This window comes from Dromiciops gliroides, chromosome 1, assembly GCF_019393635.1.
Source record: "Dromiciops gliroides isolate mDroGli1 chromosome 1, mDroGli1.pri, whole genome shotgun sequence".
In the NCBI taxonomy this organism is placed as follows: Eukaryota; Metazoa; Chordata; class Mammalia; order Microbiotheria; family Microbiotheriidae; genus Dromiciops; species Dromiciops gliroides.
In genome coordinates, this window is record NC_057861.1 from 32,916,200 (window position 1) to 32,934,688 (window position 18,489).

An 18,489-nucleotide genomic window follows, 5' to 3' on the forward strand; every position below is an offset into this window, starting at 1 on the left:
GATTTCCTTCCATGAGGCTTCTTTGTCCCCCTCTTCCTGACCCGGGGATGGGGGTGAGGTGGGGGGAGCCCCCCCACTTGTGTGGTGGCACAAATGCAGCTGTCAGTCAGTAACAGAGGTGAACACAAAGGAAAGCAGTGTCTGGCCTTGGGCCCCATCAAAAGCCCTTCTGTGGCAGCTCATTCTCACAGCTATCTCATGGGAAACGGGGGCTGCCAACTGAGGTCCTCTGGGAAAGGAGACCGTGCACTTCCTGGCTGCTCTCCTCCCCGTCCTCCATGCCATGCTGGGGACTGGGGAAGCTCTGACTGTAGGGGCTCAATGTGGAGGGAGCTGGACTTGGGACCGAGCCCCAGGGCAGGCGGGCTGGCTGTACCACCACGGTGGCATTGCTGGAGAGCCTCGAGCCGGGAAAGATGCCATAAGAGGAGACAGCAAAATGACCATCACCTCCTGAGGCAGGGACTGGGTCCTTTCCCCCCACGGCACCCATTCAGCAGGTGCCGGATAAACGTCTACAGAGTGAATGAATCTGACAGAGCGTGAGCTCCCTGAGGACAGGAGCAATTCCATTTTGTCTTTTTATCCAGTGGTGCTTAATAAAGGCTAATGTGCAGGGAGGGCCTGAAACCATCCCACAGGATTCTTTTCTCAACAGGGCATTCTTATTTTCAGGATCAGTGAAAAACCCTGATGCTCCCTAACGGTCCTGACAGGCAACTGCTCCCAGACATCCCTCTCCTAACTCAAGCTAAAGCTGCCCCATGCTTGGCCAACAGGCATCAAACACTGCCCATGCAGGTCAAGAGAACATCACCCTCCCAATTCTCACCTCCCTTCCCCCTCCCATTCTCTGACTTGGGATCCAGGTGCCCAGGGCAAGGCCAACCATGCCCCACCCCCCCGCCAGGTTATGCTATAGCACTCTGGGGTTAGTAAAAAGGCTGAATCCTAGCCTCAAATGGCATAGGAGGGAAGAGGCTGATTACTTGTTAGGACCCCAGAACAACATGCTAAGCAGTCTATCATGTCTCCTAGGCAGACAATTACTTACAGTCTCTTGATCCCAGACTCAGGCTGGGGGGATGTTTTGGAGTGGATGATGGGGGTGGGGTGGGGTGTTCGGCTTTCTTCTTCAATTTCCTCACTGAAAAGTAAGTGTACAAACATTTGGTAAATGACTTGAGCCAGGACCTCACCAAGGCTGACCTGCTCTGGTAACCGTTCAGGTGGGGGGCGGGGAATATCAGGGCAGAGAGCATCAGTGTCCTAGGCCCCTGGATCTTCAGCCTTTTCAGGAGGCTGCCTGAGCTACAGAGGAAAGCCCTGGGCAGTTTAGGGGAGGGGAGAACACACTGAAAGGATTAATATTTCACTTTTCAATTCAGTTTTTAAAAAAATGAACAAGGACTTGAATATTAAATGCCATTCTAGGGACTTGATTCAATTCCACAGACACTTGCTAATCATCTCTTGGCATTCTGGAGACAAGGAGACAGATGAGTGGGTCCTGCTCTCAAGGAGTTTATAATCTAATGAGACCTGTAGGAGAACATGTATGCAAGTGGCAGAGATGAGGGAAAAGGAAACTGGTCCAAAGGAGCAGTCCAGGACAAAGGGCTATGGGAAATCTGAGAAGGGATCATTTTTGTCTGGGGTAGGTGAAGGCGTGGAAAGGTCAGGGAAAGATTTGGAGGGGGTGGTAAGCTCTGAGGAGGGCCTTGCAGGAAGGGAAGAACCACACACAGAGAGATGGAAGGTGGAACCACTCTAAGCACAGGGTAAAAGAAAGGGATTAAGACAAGAAGGGAGAGGGTTAAAGTAGAATACATGAAAGGGAATTAGTGTGGATTTATGCTAGACAGGTGGGTCAGATCAGTTTTGTGAAAGGCCTTGAATGCCAAAATAGGCAAGGGGAGGAGTGACATGATCCCAGCAGAACTGTGGGGAAGATTATTTATGGGGCAGCATGGAGGATAGAGTGATGGAGGGAAGAGACTGCAGGCAGAAGGACCAGTTAGGAGATAACAGAACACAGGTTTTAGACCTGGAAGGATCCTTAGTGTTCATTAGTCCATCCCCCTCATTTTACAAGTCAAGAAACTGAGACCCATAAAGGGGAAGTTGGTCTGCCCAAGACCAGTCTCCTGACCCCAAATTCTGTGTTCTTTCCCCTCCAATTTAGGTCGGCAGGGAGAGGGTCTGAACTCATGTACGTGCAGTGGGTGAGGAGAGAAGGGGTCAGGCATCCACAGGGTACCTTAAATCACTTACTGGCTAGGAGGGGACACCAGATGTATAGTACATGAGTCAATAGTTTAACTATTTAGTTCAACAGGAGCTAAGATGTTGGGAGGACTCAGGCAGGGAAAACTTTTGAGAAGTAAGAAGGATGCAGTGGATAGGTTGCTAATCAATGTCAGGAGTACCTGTGTTTGAATCCTGCCTCAGGCACTGATATGAGCTGGTCCCTTAGCTACTGTGTCCCTTCATCAGTACCAAATCTATGGCTTGGGCTGGGCCTTGGAAGATGAGTGGTATATTCAGGGACCATATCTTTTTCTTTTCTTTTCTTTGGGGGGGGGGCACAATGAGGGTTAAGTGACTTGCCCAGGGTCACACAGCTAGTGTCAAGTGTCTGAGGCCAGGTTTGAACTCAGTTCCTCCTGAATCCAGGGCCAGTGCTTTATCCACTGCTGCCCCCCTCAGGGACCATATCTTAATCAATATAAGCATCTCTGCCTACACCGTAACACAGAACCCAGCATACAGCAGGTGCATAATCAATGTTCTTCACATCGTCAGGGAGCCCTCTCTCCCAGAGGCCTGCCTAGCAAAGGGAACCTGCCTCTGCCACCTTGTGGGGATGCTCACCTCTTATAGTAGGCAAGCTCTTCTTGCAAGAAAAACACCTTCGATTTCAACTCATTCCTCTCATGCAACACATCCCGCAACTCCTGCAGCGTGAATCGGGGGCGGTTTGGGTCCTTCTCCATATCTGCTTTCTCTGACTCCGGGATGTACTCCTCACCCCCCAACTCCGTCTGCAGGATGCAAAACACAGCTAATGAATCCCCGGGGGGTGGGGGGAGGGGTTTGGAACAGCTCTGAGACTTCTCACGCTGACAGATCCCACTCTTAAAAGTGCTAGGGCTGATGGATATTAGTGGCTTTGAGGAAGGGAGCTATTTTAAGAACCAGGAGCACTTGCCTACCTGCTCAGGGGGGTAGTGCTGGTTCTCCCAAAAGATCAAAGTCAACAGACCCTGAGCCCACTGTTTGCTTTCTATGGAGAAGTATAGGCAGGTGTGGCTCCTTCCTAGCCAAGAAATAGTGCTCTCTGTGTATGTGCATGCATGTGTAATATGTAAGATATACACATGTATATATGCTTATATAAATATTTGTCTGCATGCACATATATATGTGCATGTATATATACATGCATATACATGTGTATGTGTGTGTATGTCCACACATACACACATCCCCCTCAGAGGCAGCATGGTATAGTGGCTAGAGAACCCCACCCCTCCAGAGTCAGGGAGACATAAGTACAAATCTGGAGAGGGAGTGTACATTGACCACCACATTTCCCCATTCTCCATCTGTGAGTGACTTTTTGGACCAAAACACCCTTCTCTAGCCATTACTCTCCTACGTGTGTTATCCCTTATATTAGAATGTAAGCGAGAAAGGCAGTAAGTTCTTGGAACTCATGACACAATGGCTCTAAAAAACCTCCAAATAATGCCATAGGACAATTCCTGGAGCAGCAAAACCCACAAAAGAACATCCGGAGATCATTTTCCAACCAAAGACAGCTTAGAAGGTCAGAAGGAGGAGGATGCTGTGCCAGGGCAGGAGTGGATCCCAATCTCACAGTTATACTGACACAGATCCAGTCCTAGGCAGGCTGAGCAAGGGAAAGAGACCTCCAGAGACTCTGAATCAGCTGCAGCGCGCCAGTGTTGTCTGGAACTAAGCTCACAGTCTGGTGAAGGGTTGAATGGTTGGCAGCGGGGAGATTATAGGGGTCTCTGCTGGTGCTAAGGCTGAACTTGAGTTTTTCACCCCTGCTGGGAATCAGGAAGTAGGCTTGAGTAGCAGTGGCCCAGATCGGGGAGGGGCACAGGCTCATCAGAGCTACCAACCACAGCACACAAAGTTTTGCTGTCTGGTTAATTAGCAAGTTGGCCTGGGGTTATCTATGGACCAGGGAACAGGACAGGTGAGTGAAGAACCTCCCCCTCCTTAAATCATACCATCTGGGACCCCCTGAAGCTTTGGACAGTGTACCTTGAAAACAGTGCCCCACTTTAAGGAGCTAAAAGTCAAGTAAAAGACAGGCAAGATGAGCAGACAGAGAAAGGTGAGGACCATAGAAAGTTTCTTTAGTGACAAGGAAGATTGAGGTGCACCCTCAGAAGAGTAGAGCAACATCAGGGCTCCTACATCCAAAGTTTCCAAGAAAAATATGACTTGGTCTCAAGCCACAGAGGCACTCAAAAAAGGACTTTGAAGACAAAGTAAGAGAGGTAGAGGAAAAAATGGAGAGAAATGAAAGTGACACAGGAGGGTCATGAAAAAAAAGTCAACACCTTGAAAAGCCAAATTGGCCAAATGGAAAAGGAGGTACAAAAGCTCTCTGAAGAAAATCATTGCTTAAAAATTAGGATTGAGCAAATGGAAGCTAATGACTTTATGAGAAATCAAGACACAATAAAACAAATCCAAGTGAATAAAAAAATAGAGAGCAATGTGAGATATCTCCTTGGAAAACCAGCTGACCTGGAAAATAGATCAAGGAGAGACAATTTGAAAATTATTGGAATGCCTGAAAACCACGATCAAGGAAAATGCTTAGACATCATCTTCCAGGAAATTGTCAGGGAAGATTGCCCTGATATTCTAGAAGAAGAAGGTAAAATAGAAATTGAAAGAATCCACCAATCACCTCCTGAAAGAGATCCCAAAAGGAAAACTCCCAGGAATCTTATAACCAAGTTCCAGAGCTCCCAGGTCAAGGAGAAAATATTGTAAGCTGCCAAAAAGAAAGAATTCAAATACTATGGAGCCCCAGTCAGGATAGCACAAGATCGAGCAGCTTATACATTAAAGGATGAGAGGGAATGGAATATGATATTCCAGAAGGCAAAGGAATTGGGATTACAACCAAGAATTACCTATCCAGCAAAACTGTGTATAATCTTTCAGAGGAAAAAAATGGGACTTCAATGAAAAAGAGGACTTTCAGGTATTCATGATGAAAAGATCTGAACTGTATGAAAAATTTGACTTTCAAATACAAGACCCTAGAGAAACATAAAAAGGTAAACAGGAAAGAGAAATTAAGAGGGTTGTTATAAGGTTAAACTGTTTACATTCCTACATGGGAAGATGACACATCTAACTCATGGGAACTTTCTCAGTATTAGGGCAGATGCTGGAAATAGGTTTAGGCAGAGGGCACAGGTTGGGATTGATTATGAAGGGATGATATCTGCAAAGTATTTATTTTTTGTTTATCTTTTTTTGTGGGGTGGTTGGAGTTGGGTGACATGCCTAGGGTCATACAGTAGGTGAGTGTCTTGTGTCTGAGGCCAGATTTGGGCTTGGGTCCTCCTGGGTCCAGGGTGGGTGCTTTGTCCACTGTGTCACCTAGCTGCCCCATGATGACATCTTTAGGGTAGAATTGAGGGGTGAGAGGAATGCACTGGGGGAGGGGGAAGGGTAGAGGTAGAATGGGGTGAAATCTCACATGAAAGAAACAGGAAAAGGCATATGGAGTGGGGGGAGAGATGGGGAAGGAGCAGGCTAGTAAATGAAGTTTACACTCATCAGAATAGGTTCAAAGACCTTAATCTCATCAGAGTTGGCTCAAGGAGGGATTAACATACACACCCAATTGGGTGGAGTAATCTAACCCTTCAGGAAAATAGGAGGGGAAGGGGATAAGGAGGGAGGGGCAAAAGAAGGGAGGGCAGATTGGGGGAGGGGGCAGTCAGAAGCAAATCCCTTTTGAGGAGGGATAAGGTGAAAGAAGATAGATAATAGAGTAAATATCATGGGGAAGGGAATAGGATGGAGGGAAACAGTTAACAATAGCAATTGTGAAAAAGAGAAAAGGGAAAAAAATTGTACAAAAATATTTATAGCAACTCTTTGTGGTGGCTAAGAATTGGAAATCAAAGGAATATCCATCCATTGGGGAATGGCTAAATAAGCTGTGGTATATGATTGTAATAGAATATTATTGTGCTATAAGAAATGACAAGCAGGATGATTTCAGAAAAACCTGGAAAGACTCATATGAACTGGTGTATAGTGAAGTGAGCAGAACCAGGGGGACATTGTGCACAGTGACAGCAGTATTGTTCTATGGATCAATTGTGAATGACTTAACTACTCTCAGCAATACAATGATCCAAGACAATCCCAAAGAGCTAATGATGAAGCATACTATCCATTCCCAGAGAAAGAACTGATATTTATTGAACACAGACTAAAAAAAAAAAGAGTATTATGTGGATTGTACACATATAACCTATACTTGATTGGTTGCTGTTTTGGGGAGGGGGGAGGAAAGGGAGGGAGGGAGAAAAATCTGAAACTCTAAATCTTATAAAAATGAATGTTGGGGCAGCTAGGTGGCACAGTGGATGGAGCACCGGCCCTGGAATCAGGAGTACCTGAGTTCAAATCCGGCCTCAGACACTTAACACTTACTAGCTGTGTGAGCTTCGGCAAGTCACTTAACCCCAACTGCCTCACTAAAAAAAAAAAAAAAAGAAAAAAAGAATGTTGAAAACTACCTTTACATGTAACTGGAAAAAGAATGTACCCTCCTTGAGGGTAAGGGCGATCTTTTGTTATTTGTATGCCTGGTGCTTAGCACAGTGCCTGGAACTTAATAAACACTTGAAAGCTCTTTGCTTCTTTGCTTCCTTCCTTCCTTCCTTCCTTCCTTCCTTCCTTCCTTCCTTCCTTCCTTCCTTCCTTCCTTCCTTCCTCCTTCCCTCCCTTCCTTCCTCCTTCTCTCCCTCCCTCCCTTCTTCCTTCCTTCAATCTATCTTTCTTGCCTTGCCTCCCACTACACAAGGTCCAGCTCCCCACTCTATACTGAATCAACCACAGTCATTCTCATTTCTATGCATTTATGTTGTTTCTTCCACCTAAAATGTCCTTTCCGGGCAGCTAGGTGGCGCAGTGGATAGATAGAGCACCGACCCTGGAGTCAGGAGTACCTGAGTTCAAATGCGGCCTCAGACACTTAACACTTACTAGCTGTGTGACCCTGGGCAAGTCATTTAACCCCAACTGCCTCACTTAAAAAAAAAAAAGTGATGACTAAAATGCCCTTTCCCCCATATTTCTCAAATCCTTTGAGGCCTGTCCTAAGAATCTCTGAGTTGGAAGAGACCTCTGGGGTCATCTAACCCTTACCTTCTTAAACTGTGGGCTGAGACCCCATATGGGGCTGAGTAACTGAATGTAGAGGTTGTGAAAAAGTTGGCAACCGTAAAAGGTTATGTCTCCCTATTTTATATACCTAGATACTCAGGGTTGAGTAAAACTTTCTCTGGTGAAAAGGGGTCTCAAGTGGAAAAAGTTTAAGCCCTGATTAACCAATCCAAACCTGAGAAATAAAGCCTTCCACAACACCTCTTTGTAATTCCTAAGGACAATGAGAATATCATTGCGAGTCTTTATCTTCCCTAACAAACGTTCTCCAGTCTCAGACCATGGACCTCCTGGAATAGGGCCCCCTGTACCTCTGCAAAAGGCCCATCCCACTTTGGATGATTCAGATCGTGAGGAAGTGGAACCTAGATATGCCTCTCTTCAGCTTCTAACCTCGTTTTGCCTTTTGAGGGCAAGAAAAAATATCTTTGATCTCACTTAGACATGACAGATCTTCAAAAACCTGTAGACAGCCAGCACATCCGCCCCCTCTCTCAAGTCTTCTATTTTCGAAGCTAAAGATCGTCAGTTCCTGCAGCGGATCCTCATAAAGCACGATGACCAGACCTCCTCCCGGTCATCTTCCTTTTGACCTGCTCAGTGACTCAGTGTCCTTCTTAAAAGGTGGTACCCAGCACATGATATTCCAGAGGTGAATGATTAGGGCATGGTATAGCTGGGCAATCATACCCTCCCTCACTCTGGACACAACACCATACTATAAGTTCTTCCTTCCTTCCTTCCTTTCTTCCTTCCTTCCTTCCTTCCTTCCTTCCTTCCTTCCTTCCTTCCTTCCTTCCTTCCTTTCTTTCTTTCTTTCTTTCTTTCTTTCTTTCTTTCTTTCTTTCTTTCTTTCTTTCTTTCTTTCTTTCTTTCTTTCTTTCTTTCTTTCTTTCTTTCTTTCTTTCTTTCCTCCCTTCCTTCCTTCCTTTCCAGGGCTATGGGGATTAAGTAACTTGCCCAGGGTCCCACAGCTAGTAAGTGTCAAGTGTCTGAGGCTGGATTTGAACTCAGGTTCTCCTGAATCCAGGGCCAGTACTTTATCCACTGCGCCATCTAGGTGTCCCCTCTCTTTTTTCTTATGATATTTACCATTATGCCTCTTTTAATCTCACCCACATTCAAGTTCATTTTGGGACTGCCATGTCATACTGATCACTCATGCTGAGCTTGCAGCATTTGACCCTCAGAGCTTACACACACACCATGGTCTTGCCAGAGACCTCTCCCATCTTATACTTACGATTTTTTGAACCCATGTACAACTTTGCATTTATTCCTGTTCAATTTCATCTTAGCTGATTTAGCTTCTCATTTAAACCTGTTTAGGTCTTTTGGTGAAAACTGTGCACTGGAAAACCCTGGATTCTGTGTCTTCATCCAGGTCATTATTCCTGTACTTTTTTTAGTGAGGCAATGGGGGTTAAGTGACTTGCCCAGGGTCACATAGCTTGTAAGTGTTAAGTGTCTGAGGCCAGATTTGAACTCAGGTCCTCCTGACTCCAGGGCCAGTGCTCTATCCACTGAGCCACCTAGCTGCCCCCCATCCAGGTCATTATTAAAAATTTATGTGACCATGGGCAAATCACCGAGTCCCTCTGGGACTCAGCTTTCTCATATGTAAAATCGGGCTGAGCCTTTCCACCTCTAAAAGCTATGACTATATAGGATGATTTCAGAAAGGCCTGGAAAGACTTGTAGGAACTGATATATAGTGAAGAGAACAGAACCAAGAGAACATTGTACAGAGAGACAGCAATATTGTTTGATGAAGAACTGTGAATGACAACTATTTTCTTTTCTTTTTCTTTTTTTTTTTTTTTGTGGGGCAATGGGGGTTAAGTGACTTGCCCAGGGTCACACAGCTAGTAAGTGTCAAGTGTCTCAGGCCGGATTTGAACTCAGGTACTCCTGAATCCAGGGCCAGTGCTCTATCCACTGTGTCACCTAGCTGCCCCAACTATTTTCAACAATACAACAATCGAAGACAATCCTGAAGGACTAATGATGAAACATAACATCTGTCTTCAAAGAAAGAACTGATATTGATGGAATATAGACTGAAGCATGCTATTTTTCACTTTCTTTCATTTTTTTCTTCAAGTTTTCTTGTACAAAATGACAAATATGGTAAGGTTTTATATAATCATACATGTATAACCTATATCTGATTGTTTACCGCCTCAGGGAGGGGGGAGGAAAGGAGGGATAAAATTTGGAACTCAAAACTATAAATAAAAATGTTTATTACTTAAAAAAAAGCAAGGAAAAAAAAGCTTTGGTTATGAATGACAGAGGGAAAACAAATGATGCCTGAGGAACTCAACTAGGAACCTTTCAAGCTAATGTCAAGCTATTAATGACTATTCTTGGACCCAGCCATTCAACTAGGTCGAAACTCACTTAACTTTACCACCATCTAACCTCTAGCTTGTCCATTAGAATAAAATGAAAAGGGGCGGCTAGGTGGCGCAGTGGATGAAGCACCGGCCCTGGATTCAGGAGTACCTGAGTTCAAATCCGACCTCAGACACTTGACACTTACTAGCTGTGTGACCCTGGGCAAGTCACTTAACCCCCATTGCCCCGCAAAAAAAAAAAAAAAAATTTAGAATAAAATGAAAATAACATGAAGAATCTTATCAAATGCTGTCCTAAAATCCAGGTTTGTGATATCTATTGCAATCTCTTAATCTATTAGGCTGGTAACCCACTCATAAAAGACAATGGAGTTAGTCTGGCATGTTCCATCTTTGATGAAGCCATACTAGCTCTTAGTGATCACTGCTTCCATTTCTAAATGCAGGGTTGCTGATATGCATCAGTGGAGAGCCTCACCACACTAGGAGTTCTGTGCATTAATAAAATCACTGGTTCAGATGAAACAACTTCATACGGAAGTACAGAAGAGACCTTAGCAGACTATCTCCTTAGCTATAATATAAGCTCTATGAAAGCAGGAATCAGAGCAGCTGGTGAATACTCATTGCCTTTGGTAATCAATCGGTCAATCAATGAATAAGCTTTATTAAGCACTCACTATGTGCTAAGCACTGAGGATACAAAGAAATTCAAAAATAGTATCTGATCTCAAGAAGCTCATATTTTTCTGGCAGGGGGCAGGGCATTGAGGGTTAAGTCACATAGCTAGTAAGTGTCAGGTGTCTGAGGCCAGATTTGAACTCAGGTCCTCCTGAATCCAGGGCTGGTGCTTTATTCACTGCGCCACCTAGCTACCCCTTAAGAAGCTCATATTCAAGGGCAGCTAGTGGATAAGGCGCCAGCCCTGGATTCAGGAGGACCTGAGTTCAAATCCAGCCTCAGACACTTGACACTAGCTGTGTGACTCTGAGCAAGTCACTTAACCCTCATTGCCCTGAAAAAAAAAAAAGAAAGAAAAAGAAAAAGAAAAAGAAAAAAAAAAAGAAACTCATATTCTAAAGAGGCAGACAACATCTGGAGAGTGATCTTTATACACAAGGTATTTACATATGAAATGGATATAAGATACTGGACAAGTCACTTGACCCTGTCTGCCTCAGTTTTCTCATCTGTAAAATGAGCTGGAGTTGTAAAATGGTAAACCACTCCAGTATCTCTGCCAAGAAAACCCCAAAAGGGGTCGTGGAGAATCAGATACGACTGAACAACAAAAAAGGAGACTGAGAAAGTGTGGACACATAGGTAAACGAAGAACCAAGAAAATTGTGTCATGAAACCCCCAAAAGGAGTGAGTATCCAGGAAGAGAAGATGACCAACAGTGTCAGAGGCTAGAAAGAGCTCAAGACGGCCAAGGACTGGGAAAGGGCCCTTGGATCTGGCAATTAAAGAGATCTATAGCAGGGGCAGCTAGGTGGCGCAGTGGATAGAGCACCAGCCCTGGAGTCAGGAGTACCTGGGTTCAAATCCGGCCTCAGACACTTAACACTTACTAGCTGTGTGACCCTGGGCAAGTCACTTAATCCCAATTGCCTCACTAAAAAAAAAGAGAGAGAGAGAGAGAGAGAGAGAGAGAGAGAGAGAGAGAGAGAGAGAGAGAGATCTATAGCAACTCTGGAGAAAGTCATTGCAGATGAATGAGTTCAGATGCCAGACTGTTCAGGGTTTAGAAGAGATGGAGAAGAGAGGAAGTGAAGACGCTAAGTATAGGCAGCTTTCTCAAGGAATTTAGCCAGGAAGAGAAGAAATAGAAGATGACAGCAGGTGGAGCCCAAAACGGGAGAAGGGGGCTACAGGATGGAAGGTTCTAAAAGTTGAGGCTCAGTAGCAAAGTCTGGAGAGTGAAAAGCTGAGCTAGGAAAGAAAAAAAAAGAGGGTTTAAAAAAAATGGGAGAGGGGCAGCTAGGTGGCGCAGTGGATAAAGCACCAGCCCTGGATTCAGGAGGACCTGAGTTAAAATCCAGCCTCAGACACTTGACACTAGCTGTGTGACCCCGTACAAGTCACTTAACCCCTATTGCCCTGGAAAAAAATAAAAAAAAATGTGAGAGATGTGGGAGTGCTTGTAGGCAGCAGTGAAGGGGCCAGCAGACAGGAAGAGACTGAAGATAAGAGAGAGATGCATATAGAGGGGTTGACATTGGCATCTTCCTAGGAGATGGAGGGGAGGAAGAGATAGTAGAGGAGGATGTACGAGTTATTTGAGACGAGGAGGTAAGATTCACGACAAGTAGCTTCAATTCTTCCAGGGATGTATTAGGCAAGGCCCTTAACTAAGGGGGTAGGGTTGAGGAAGGCGTGCCACAGGAGGCTTGAGGAGTGATGGGAAGATTCAGGACAGCCCTGCGGACAGTGAGAGAGTTTGCCAATAAGGGGAGAGCAGAATGATTGACTTGCCACAGTGAGGGCCCAATTGGGATTATGTAACACAACCTTGGAGTGGGCCTAATCGGCACAATTTTGTTACTTCCTCAAACTTGTTCCTGCAGCACATAAATGGGTAGATGGTATGGCTTGACAAGCCAAGATCAGCAACATGTCAAGGGGGAAAGGCAAGAGACCTGAGAGTAGAGGACAAGGCAGGGTGAGTGAGCGAGTGAGATGGTGACCAGTGTAGAGGTGGCGGCTTGGGAAAGAACTATGGAGCAGAGGGAATGGAGGTTAAAGTGAGGATGAAGAACAGAGGTAGCGACCATTAAGCATAAGGAAAGATGCAATGATTCAGGATTGTGGGTGATAGCAAGATCAAAGGTAAGCCCATCTCAGCGCAGGGTGGAGGTGGCTGCCTACTGCTTATGGGAATAGAGTAGGCCTGGGGTGTCTGAGGAAGCATCAATCGGTATGTCCAAGTCCCTGAGGGAAGGAGTGGGGGAGGAGAGGAAGACTGTGAGCCAGGCACTCTCCCACCTTCGGGAGAAGGTACAAACTCCTCACTGTGACATTTCAGACTCTCCACAGTCTGACTCAAACCCACCTAGCTCATCCTATACCAACACTCAGTGCCATCTGTTCCCTAAGCTTCCAACAACAAGCATCTATTATTCATCATGCATTTATTTAAGCACCTAGAGCATGAAGATGCAATGATGAGTGCAGGGGATCCAGAGAAAACTAGCCTCTGCCTCAAAGAGGCTGCACTGCCTCTGCACCCCAAGCCAGGCATGCCATCCTCTTCAGCCCTCACAAGGCCCGCCCAACTGGCACCTCCCTGGGCAAACCTTTCCCGATTATCTCAGGACTCAGTCCTGTCTCCCTCCTCCAATTACCATGTACCTATCACAGAATCCCAGACTTGAGAGGGACTTCAGAGAACACCTAGTCTAGACCATACAGAAACAAGAATCCTCTGTGTCATATATCAAAGCCCATGGTTTTTCCCCCATTCTGAACACTTAGCAAAATGCCTGGCACACAGCAAGTGCTTAATAAATGCTTTCAGACCGACAGCCCTTCTCTGGATGCTTACAAGCATTCCTAAAACCCAAAATGTGATATCCAGAACTAAAAACCATACTCCAAATGTGTCCTTACCAGGGCCTTTCCTGGTACCTTGCACACAGTTGGTGTTTAATAAGTGTTTATTGGGGGCAGCTAGGTGGCACAGTGGATAAAGCAACCGGCCCTGGAGTCAGGAGGACCTGAGTTCAAATTTGGCCTCAGACACTTGACACTTACTAGCTGTGTGACCCTGGGCAAGTCACTTAACCCTCATTGCCCCGCCCAAAAAAAAAAAAAAAAAGCTCCAGTGGCTCCTTAGTGCCTCTAGGACAAAGTAAGTGTTTATTGAATTGACTCTTACATTTATTTATACTCCAGTAGTGTCCTGAATATAGGAGGTGCTCCTTAACATTAGATGAATGGATGGATGCATGCATGGGGGACTACTGGTTTGATTTTCCTAGTTTCTTTGCATAGGTATTTTTTTCTTTTCTTTTCTTTCTTTTTTTTTTTTTGTGTGTGTGTGAGGCAATGGGGATTAAGTGATTTGCCCAGGGTCACATAGCTAGTAAGTGTGTGAGGCCAGATTTGAACTCAGGTCCTTCTGAATCCAGGGCCGGTGCTTTATCCACTGCGCCACCTAGCTGCCTCTTTGCATAGGTATTTCACAAATGCTAGGCAGATTATATTAAGTATTCACCTGATTTGTGGTGGGTCATGTCTAGCCACACTCTGATTTCCTGTGACTCACTTACGTTCTTGCCATCAGTCACCAGGTCCCAGCCCAGGCTCAGCTCATTCTTATGAATCACAGTAGGCACTGCCCTTCCTCTGCCCTGCCATTTTTATTTTGGTGAGTAAGCAGAACCCAGCACAGTGGGGATTCTGAGTGATACAGAGAAGAACTGCGATCCAGACTGAGGATGTCCACAAAAAGACTGGACAGAGGGCTCCAGCAAGCCACAAGGCTAAGGGGTCAGGGAACCAAGTCACCACTGTTCCATCTCCAGCATTCAGAAGGCAAATGCGGCAGGCCAACAGGCATCAGCACCACCTGGCAGGGGTTCCTGTCCTCCTCTGGTTCAGAAATAAAGAGATTCAGATTTAGAAAGGAGTAGCAAACATGGATTTAGAGCAAGGAGAGACTTCAGAGGCTAGCCAGTCCAACTTCCCCATTTTACAGAGGAGGAAGCTGATGCCCAAAGAAGTTAATGACTTGCCCAAGGTCACAAGGTGGTCGGTAGCAGAGCTACTATTTGAGTTGGTCTTCTGACTCCAAACTGCCCAAGATTCTTCTTTGGGTTAGGAAGGGTGCCAGGAAGATTTGGGATTTACAAGATTGGGGTTTCAGCTCCAAGAGGCAGAGGTGAGCCCCGAATGGGGAAAAAACCAAAAATAGGAGGAGAGTTCAAGTTCAGAGGCAAAAAGGCCAGGAGTGGCAGGAGCCCAAGTGGAGGTAGAGCTGGAGAATCAGGAGACAGGATTGGACCATTTCACACCGAGATCAAGGGCAAGCTTGTCCCAGCGAAGGACGACGGAAACCAGACTCCCTTTAGGAAGACGGTTAAGTTGGCAGCGGGCAGCAAGCAGCGCTCATCTGGAGAAGAGGGGGATTTGGCCTTGGATTTCAAGCCAGTGCCGGGTCTGTCTTTCCCGATGCCAGCTAACCTGAACGAAGCCAGCCACCAGACTATCAACTTAAGTCCAAATGATCTTGTGTCTACCTCACATGGATGTATCTCTTCCCCCTTACGTAAGTTCCTTGAGGGCAGGGATGGTTTTGTTGGGTTTGCCTGTGTGTGCCCAGCACCCAGAACCTTTTCTTACCTAAAACCTCTGTTTTCACTGGTGTAGGGAACTGAAGCTGCTCTGTGACTTAGGCTTTAACGTTGGGAAGTCTTGCCCAGAATCACAACATCATGGGACTTGAGCCGAGGTCTTTCTGAGTTGGAGGGCAGCCCTCAGATGCACAGAGACCCAGAGGAGGTGTTTAATAAGTGTGCATGGACTTGGATCAAAGCCCAGGAAAGTCACTCTTACAAGACTCAGAGGCCCTCGGACTGTCTTGAGGCAGGACAAAGAGAGCCCAGAGGGCAGTGGCCTCCTGGCCCATAACCGAAGAATCTGGGGTGAAGGCCTTTTCCAAGTTGTCCTGTTGTAGTCAGGGCTGATGCCACACTCCCTTTCCAGAGCCATCTGGGGGCATCCTTAGGATGCCAGACCAAGGGTAGGTATCCCAGGGATTGAGCTCATTATTGCTTCTCCTCCTTGCCCACCAATCCATCCCTTGAAAAGGACAAACTGGTTTTACTTGGGGGTTGAGAGGGCTGGAAGGGCAGCCTGACCCCCAAGCACTTCCTCCAGCCACAACCTGGACTCTGAGGGACTCTGTGGTCTTCTCTAAAGAGGTTGAGGGAGCTTTTTCTTATATCCTGGCTTATAAAAGCACAGATTATATGGGTCATTGTGTCCAACTCACATGCCTTCTCTCTTCTTTTTTTTTTTTGCCAGGCAATGAGGGTTAAGTGACTTGTCCAGGCTTACACAGCTAGTAAGTGTCAGGTGTCTAGGGCCAGATTTGAACTCAGGTGCTCCTGAATCCAGGGCCAGTACTTTATCCACTGCACCACCTAGCTGTCCCCTGCCTTCTCTTTTTACAGATAAGGAAACCGAGTCATGGAGAGATGAAGTGATTTGTCCAGGGTCATACAGCTAGTATGTGTCAGAGGGGGGATTCAAACTTAGACCTTTCAGACTTGTGTCCAACCACACTATCCAGTAAGCTGCCCTGTCTCTTCTACGGTGGTCCTGGAGAAGGAGGAGGAAGCCCTAGGCAGTAGAACCTTTCCTGAAAGCTCTCAGAAGCTAAGGGGTGTGTTATGGGGAGACAGAACGTCAGAGGTCACCAGATTCTGCCCTCTCATTTCACAGAAGAGACAACCGAGTCCCAGAAAGAAGTGACTCTCCCAAGGTCACAGAGCAGCAGGGCCGACCCTCCAGGAGGCAGGTCTCTTGACAGTGGGTACAATACCATCCGTTACACTGAAATGCAATATGCCCTTGATAGCAGCATGGGGCTCTCTGCCTGGTCGAACCGAGGTTTGGAAAGTGTGCCAAACAAGATGGAAATCAGGCCTCATTAGCAGCAACAGCAGCAATTTGGGGTGGACTTCTCTGCTTACACCCCGTGAGGGAGGCAGAAAGGTGGCTCAGGTTATCTCAGCCCATTCCTGTCCCACAGGCCTTTGCTTACCCAGGCATAGGTAGTAAGAGTGGAAATGTAAGTCTTGTGAGCCTCTCCAAGTGTTGTTCTCCTCTGGATGCAGTGCGGGAACCACTCCCCTCCTCCTTACGGGTAAGGCCTGCAGGGAACAACTGAAGGAGCTGCACTTCCCCCAAGGGAAGAGGGGCATGAGCTACTGGAAGTGCTCTCTAACTGGTATGGATTGATGCAGAGTGAACAAAGAACTAAGACAACTAGACACAGCCACCGCATTCAGATAAAAGTAATGTCCGATCCTGAACCCAGAGGACTGATACAGAGACAGATTTCCCTCTTCTCTATAAAAAAAGGTGGAGGGGGCAGCTAGGTGGCGCAGTGGATAGAGCACTGGCCCTGGAGTCAGGAGGACCTGAGTTCAAATCCAGCCTCAGACACTTGACACTTACTAGCTGTGTGACCTTGGGCAAGTCACTTAACCCTCATTGCCCAACCAAAAAACAAAAACAAAAAACAAAAAAAAAAAAGGTGGAGGACTACCAGGGCAGAATGCTACATACTGTGTGAGTTATGGGCAGTGTGTCAGCATGTTTTGCTTTAGTGTTTCTCTTTGTTACAAGGGTGTGTGTGTGTGTGTGTGTGTGTGTGTGTGTGTGTGTGTGTGAGAGACAGAGAGAGACAGATAGACAGAGACAAACAGACAGGAGAGAAAGACAGAGAGAGGAGAGAAACAGACAGAAAGAAAAGAGACACACAGAGAGAGGAGATAAAGAGAAGAGAGAGATAGAAAGAGGAGACGAAGACAAAGAGAGAGAGAGAGAGAGAGAGAGAGAGGAGCTGCCCTGGATGAACTCATGCCAACAGGAGCAGCAGAACCATGCCCCCAAGTCCTCAAACAATGAACAGGTGGCCTTACTGAGCCATGATTGGCAACCTTGGACAGACCAAGGAGAAGGGGAGAAGTCCCGATTTTCAAATGGAGGGGGAATGGGGCTGTAAACTATAGACCGCCAACCTTGACCTCCATTCCTGGCCAAATTCTAAAATATATCATTAAAGGGATGGGAGTAAACAGTGAGAAAGGAGGCCAGCGCTCGGCAGGACCCAACACGTCGTCATTAAGACCGGGCCATCCCAGACAAACGCCGCTTCCTTTTTTGACAGGGTTACTAGATCAGGGAGATGCTGCATATACAGATGACCCAGATTGGACCAAAACATTTGACAGAGTCTCTCATTTTATCCTAATGGAAAACACAGAGGGCCAGGAGCTAGATAGCACACCTGGGTGGATTGAGAGGCGGTTAAGTGGCCAGAACCAAAAAGGATTTGCTGCTGACTCCATGTTTACTTGGCGGTTGGTCTCCAGTGGAGCACCCGGGGGACTTGTGCTAGTTAACATTTTTAGCGGTGATCTGGATGAAGGCAGGGATTTTGTCAGATTCATTTGTGACACAGTGTTGGGGTGGGTGGGGGGCTAGCTAACATCCTGGAAGGCAAAGCTGGGATCTAAGAAGCTCTGGCGCTAAGGTACGAGGCCAAAGCCAATCTGATGAAGCGAATGAGGGATAAATGTAAAGTCTAGCAATTGGGTTAAAAGAATTAACTGCCTGAGTCCAAGATGGGGAGGCCTGCTTGGTCTTCCGTCTGTGAAAATCCCAGGGGTTTTAGTGGCCTTGAACAGCAATATAAGGTGACAATAAGATATGGCTTTAAAAAAATAGAATGTAGGGGGCAGCTAGGTGGTACAATGGATAGAGCACTGGCCCTGAATTCAGGAGGACCTGAGTTCAAATCTGGCCCCAGACACTTGGCACTTACTAGCTGTGTGACCCTGGGCAAGTCACTTAACCCTCATTGTCCTGCAAACAAAACAAAACAAAACAAAACAAAACAAAAATAGAATGTAGACTTAGTTGGCCCAGTG

The 18,489-nt window shown here is 46.3% G+C and overlaps 1 protein-coding gene across 3 annotated transcripts in view; it reads right to left on the reverse strand.

The window, feature by feature from the left end:
* RILPL1 (Rab interacting lysosomal protein like 1) overlaps positions 1-18,489 on the reverse strand; it is a 56,943-nt gene that overhangs the window by 8,728 nt on the left and 29,726 nt on the right. For all 3 annotated transcript variants that reach the window (XM_043975428.1, XM_043975430.1, XM_043975431.1), the window contains exons 5-6: positions 2,875-3,044; positions 1,055-1,147 (exon numbers count right to left, since the gene is read on the reverse strand). In XM_043975428.1, coding sequence (XP_043831363.1) covers positions 1,055-1,147; positions 2,875-3,044 — 263 coding nt within the window. The remainder of the gene's footprint in view (positions 1-1,054; positions 1,148-2,874; positions 3,045-18,489) is intronic.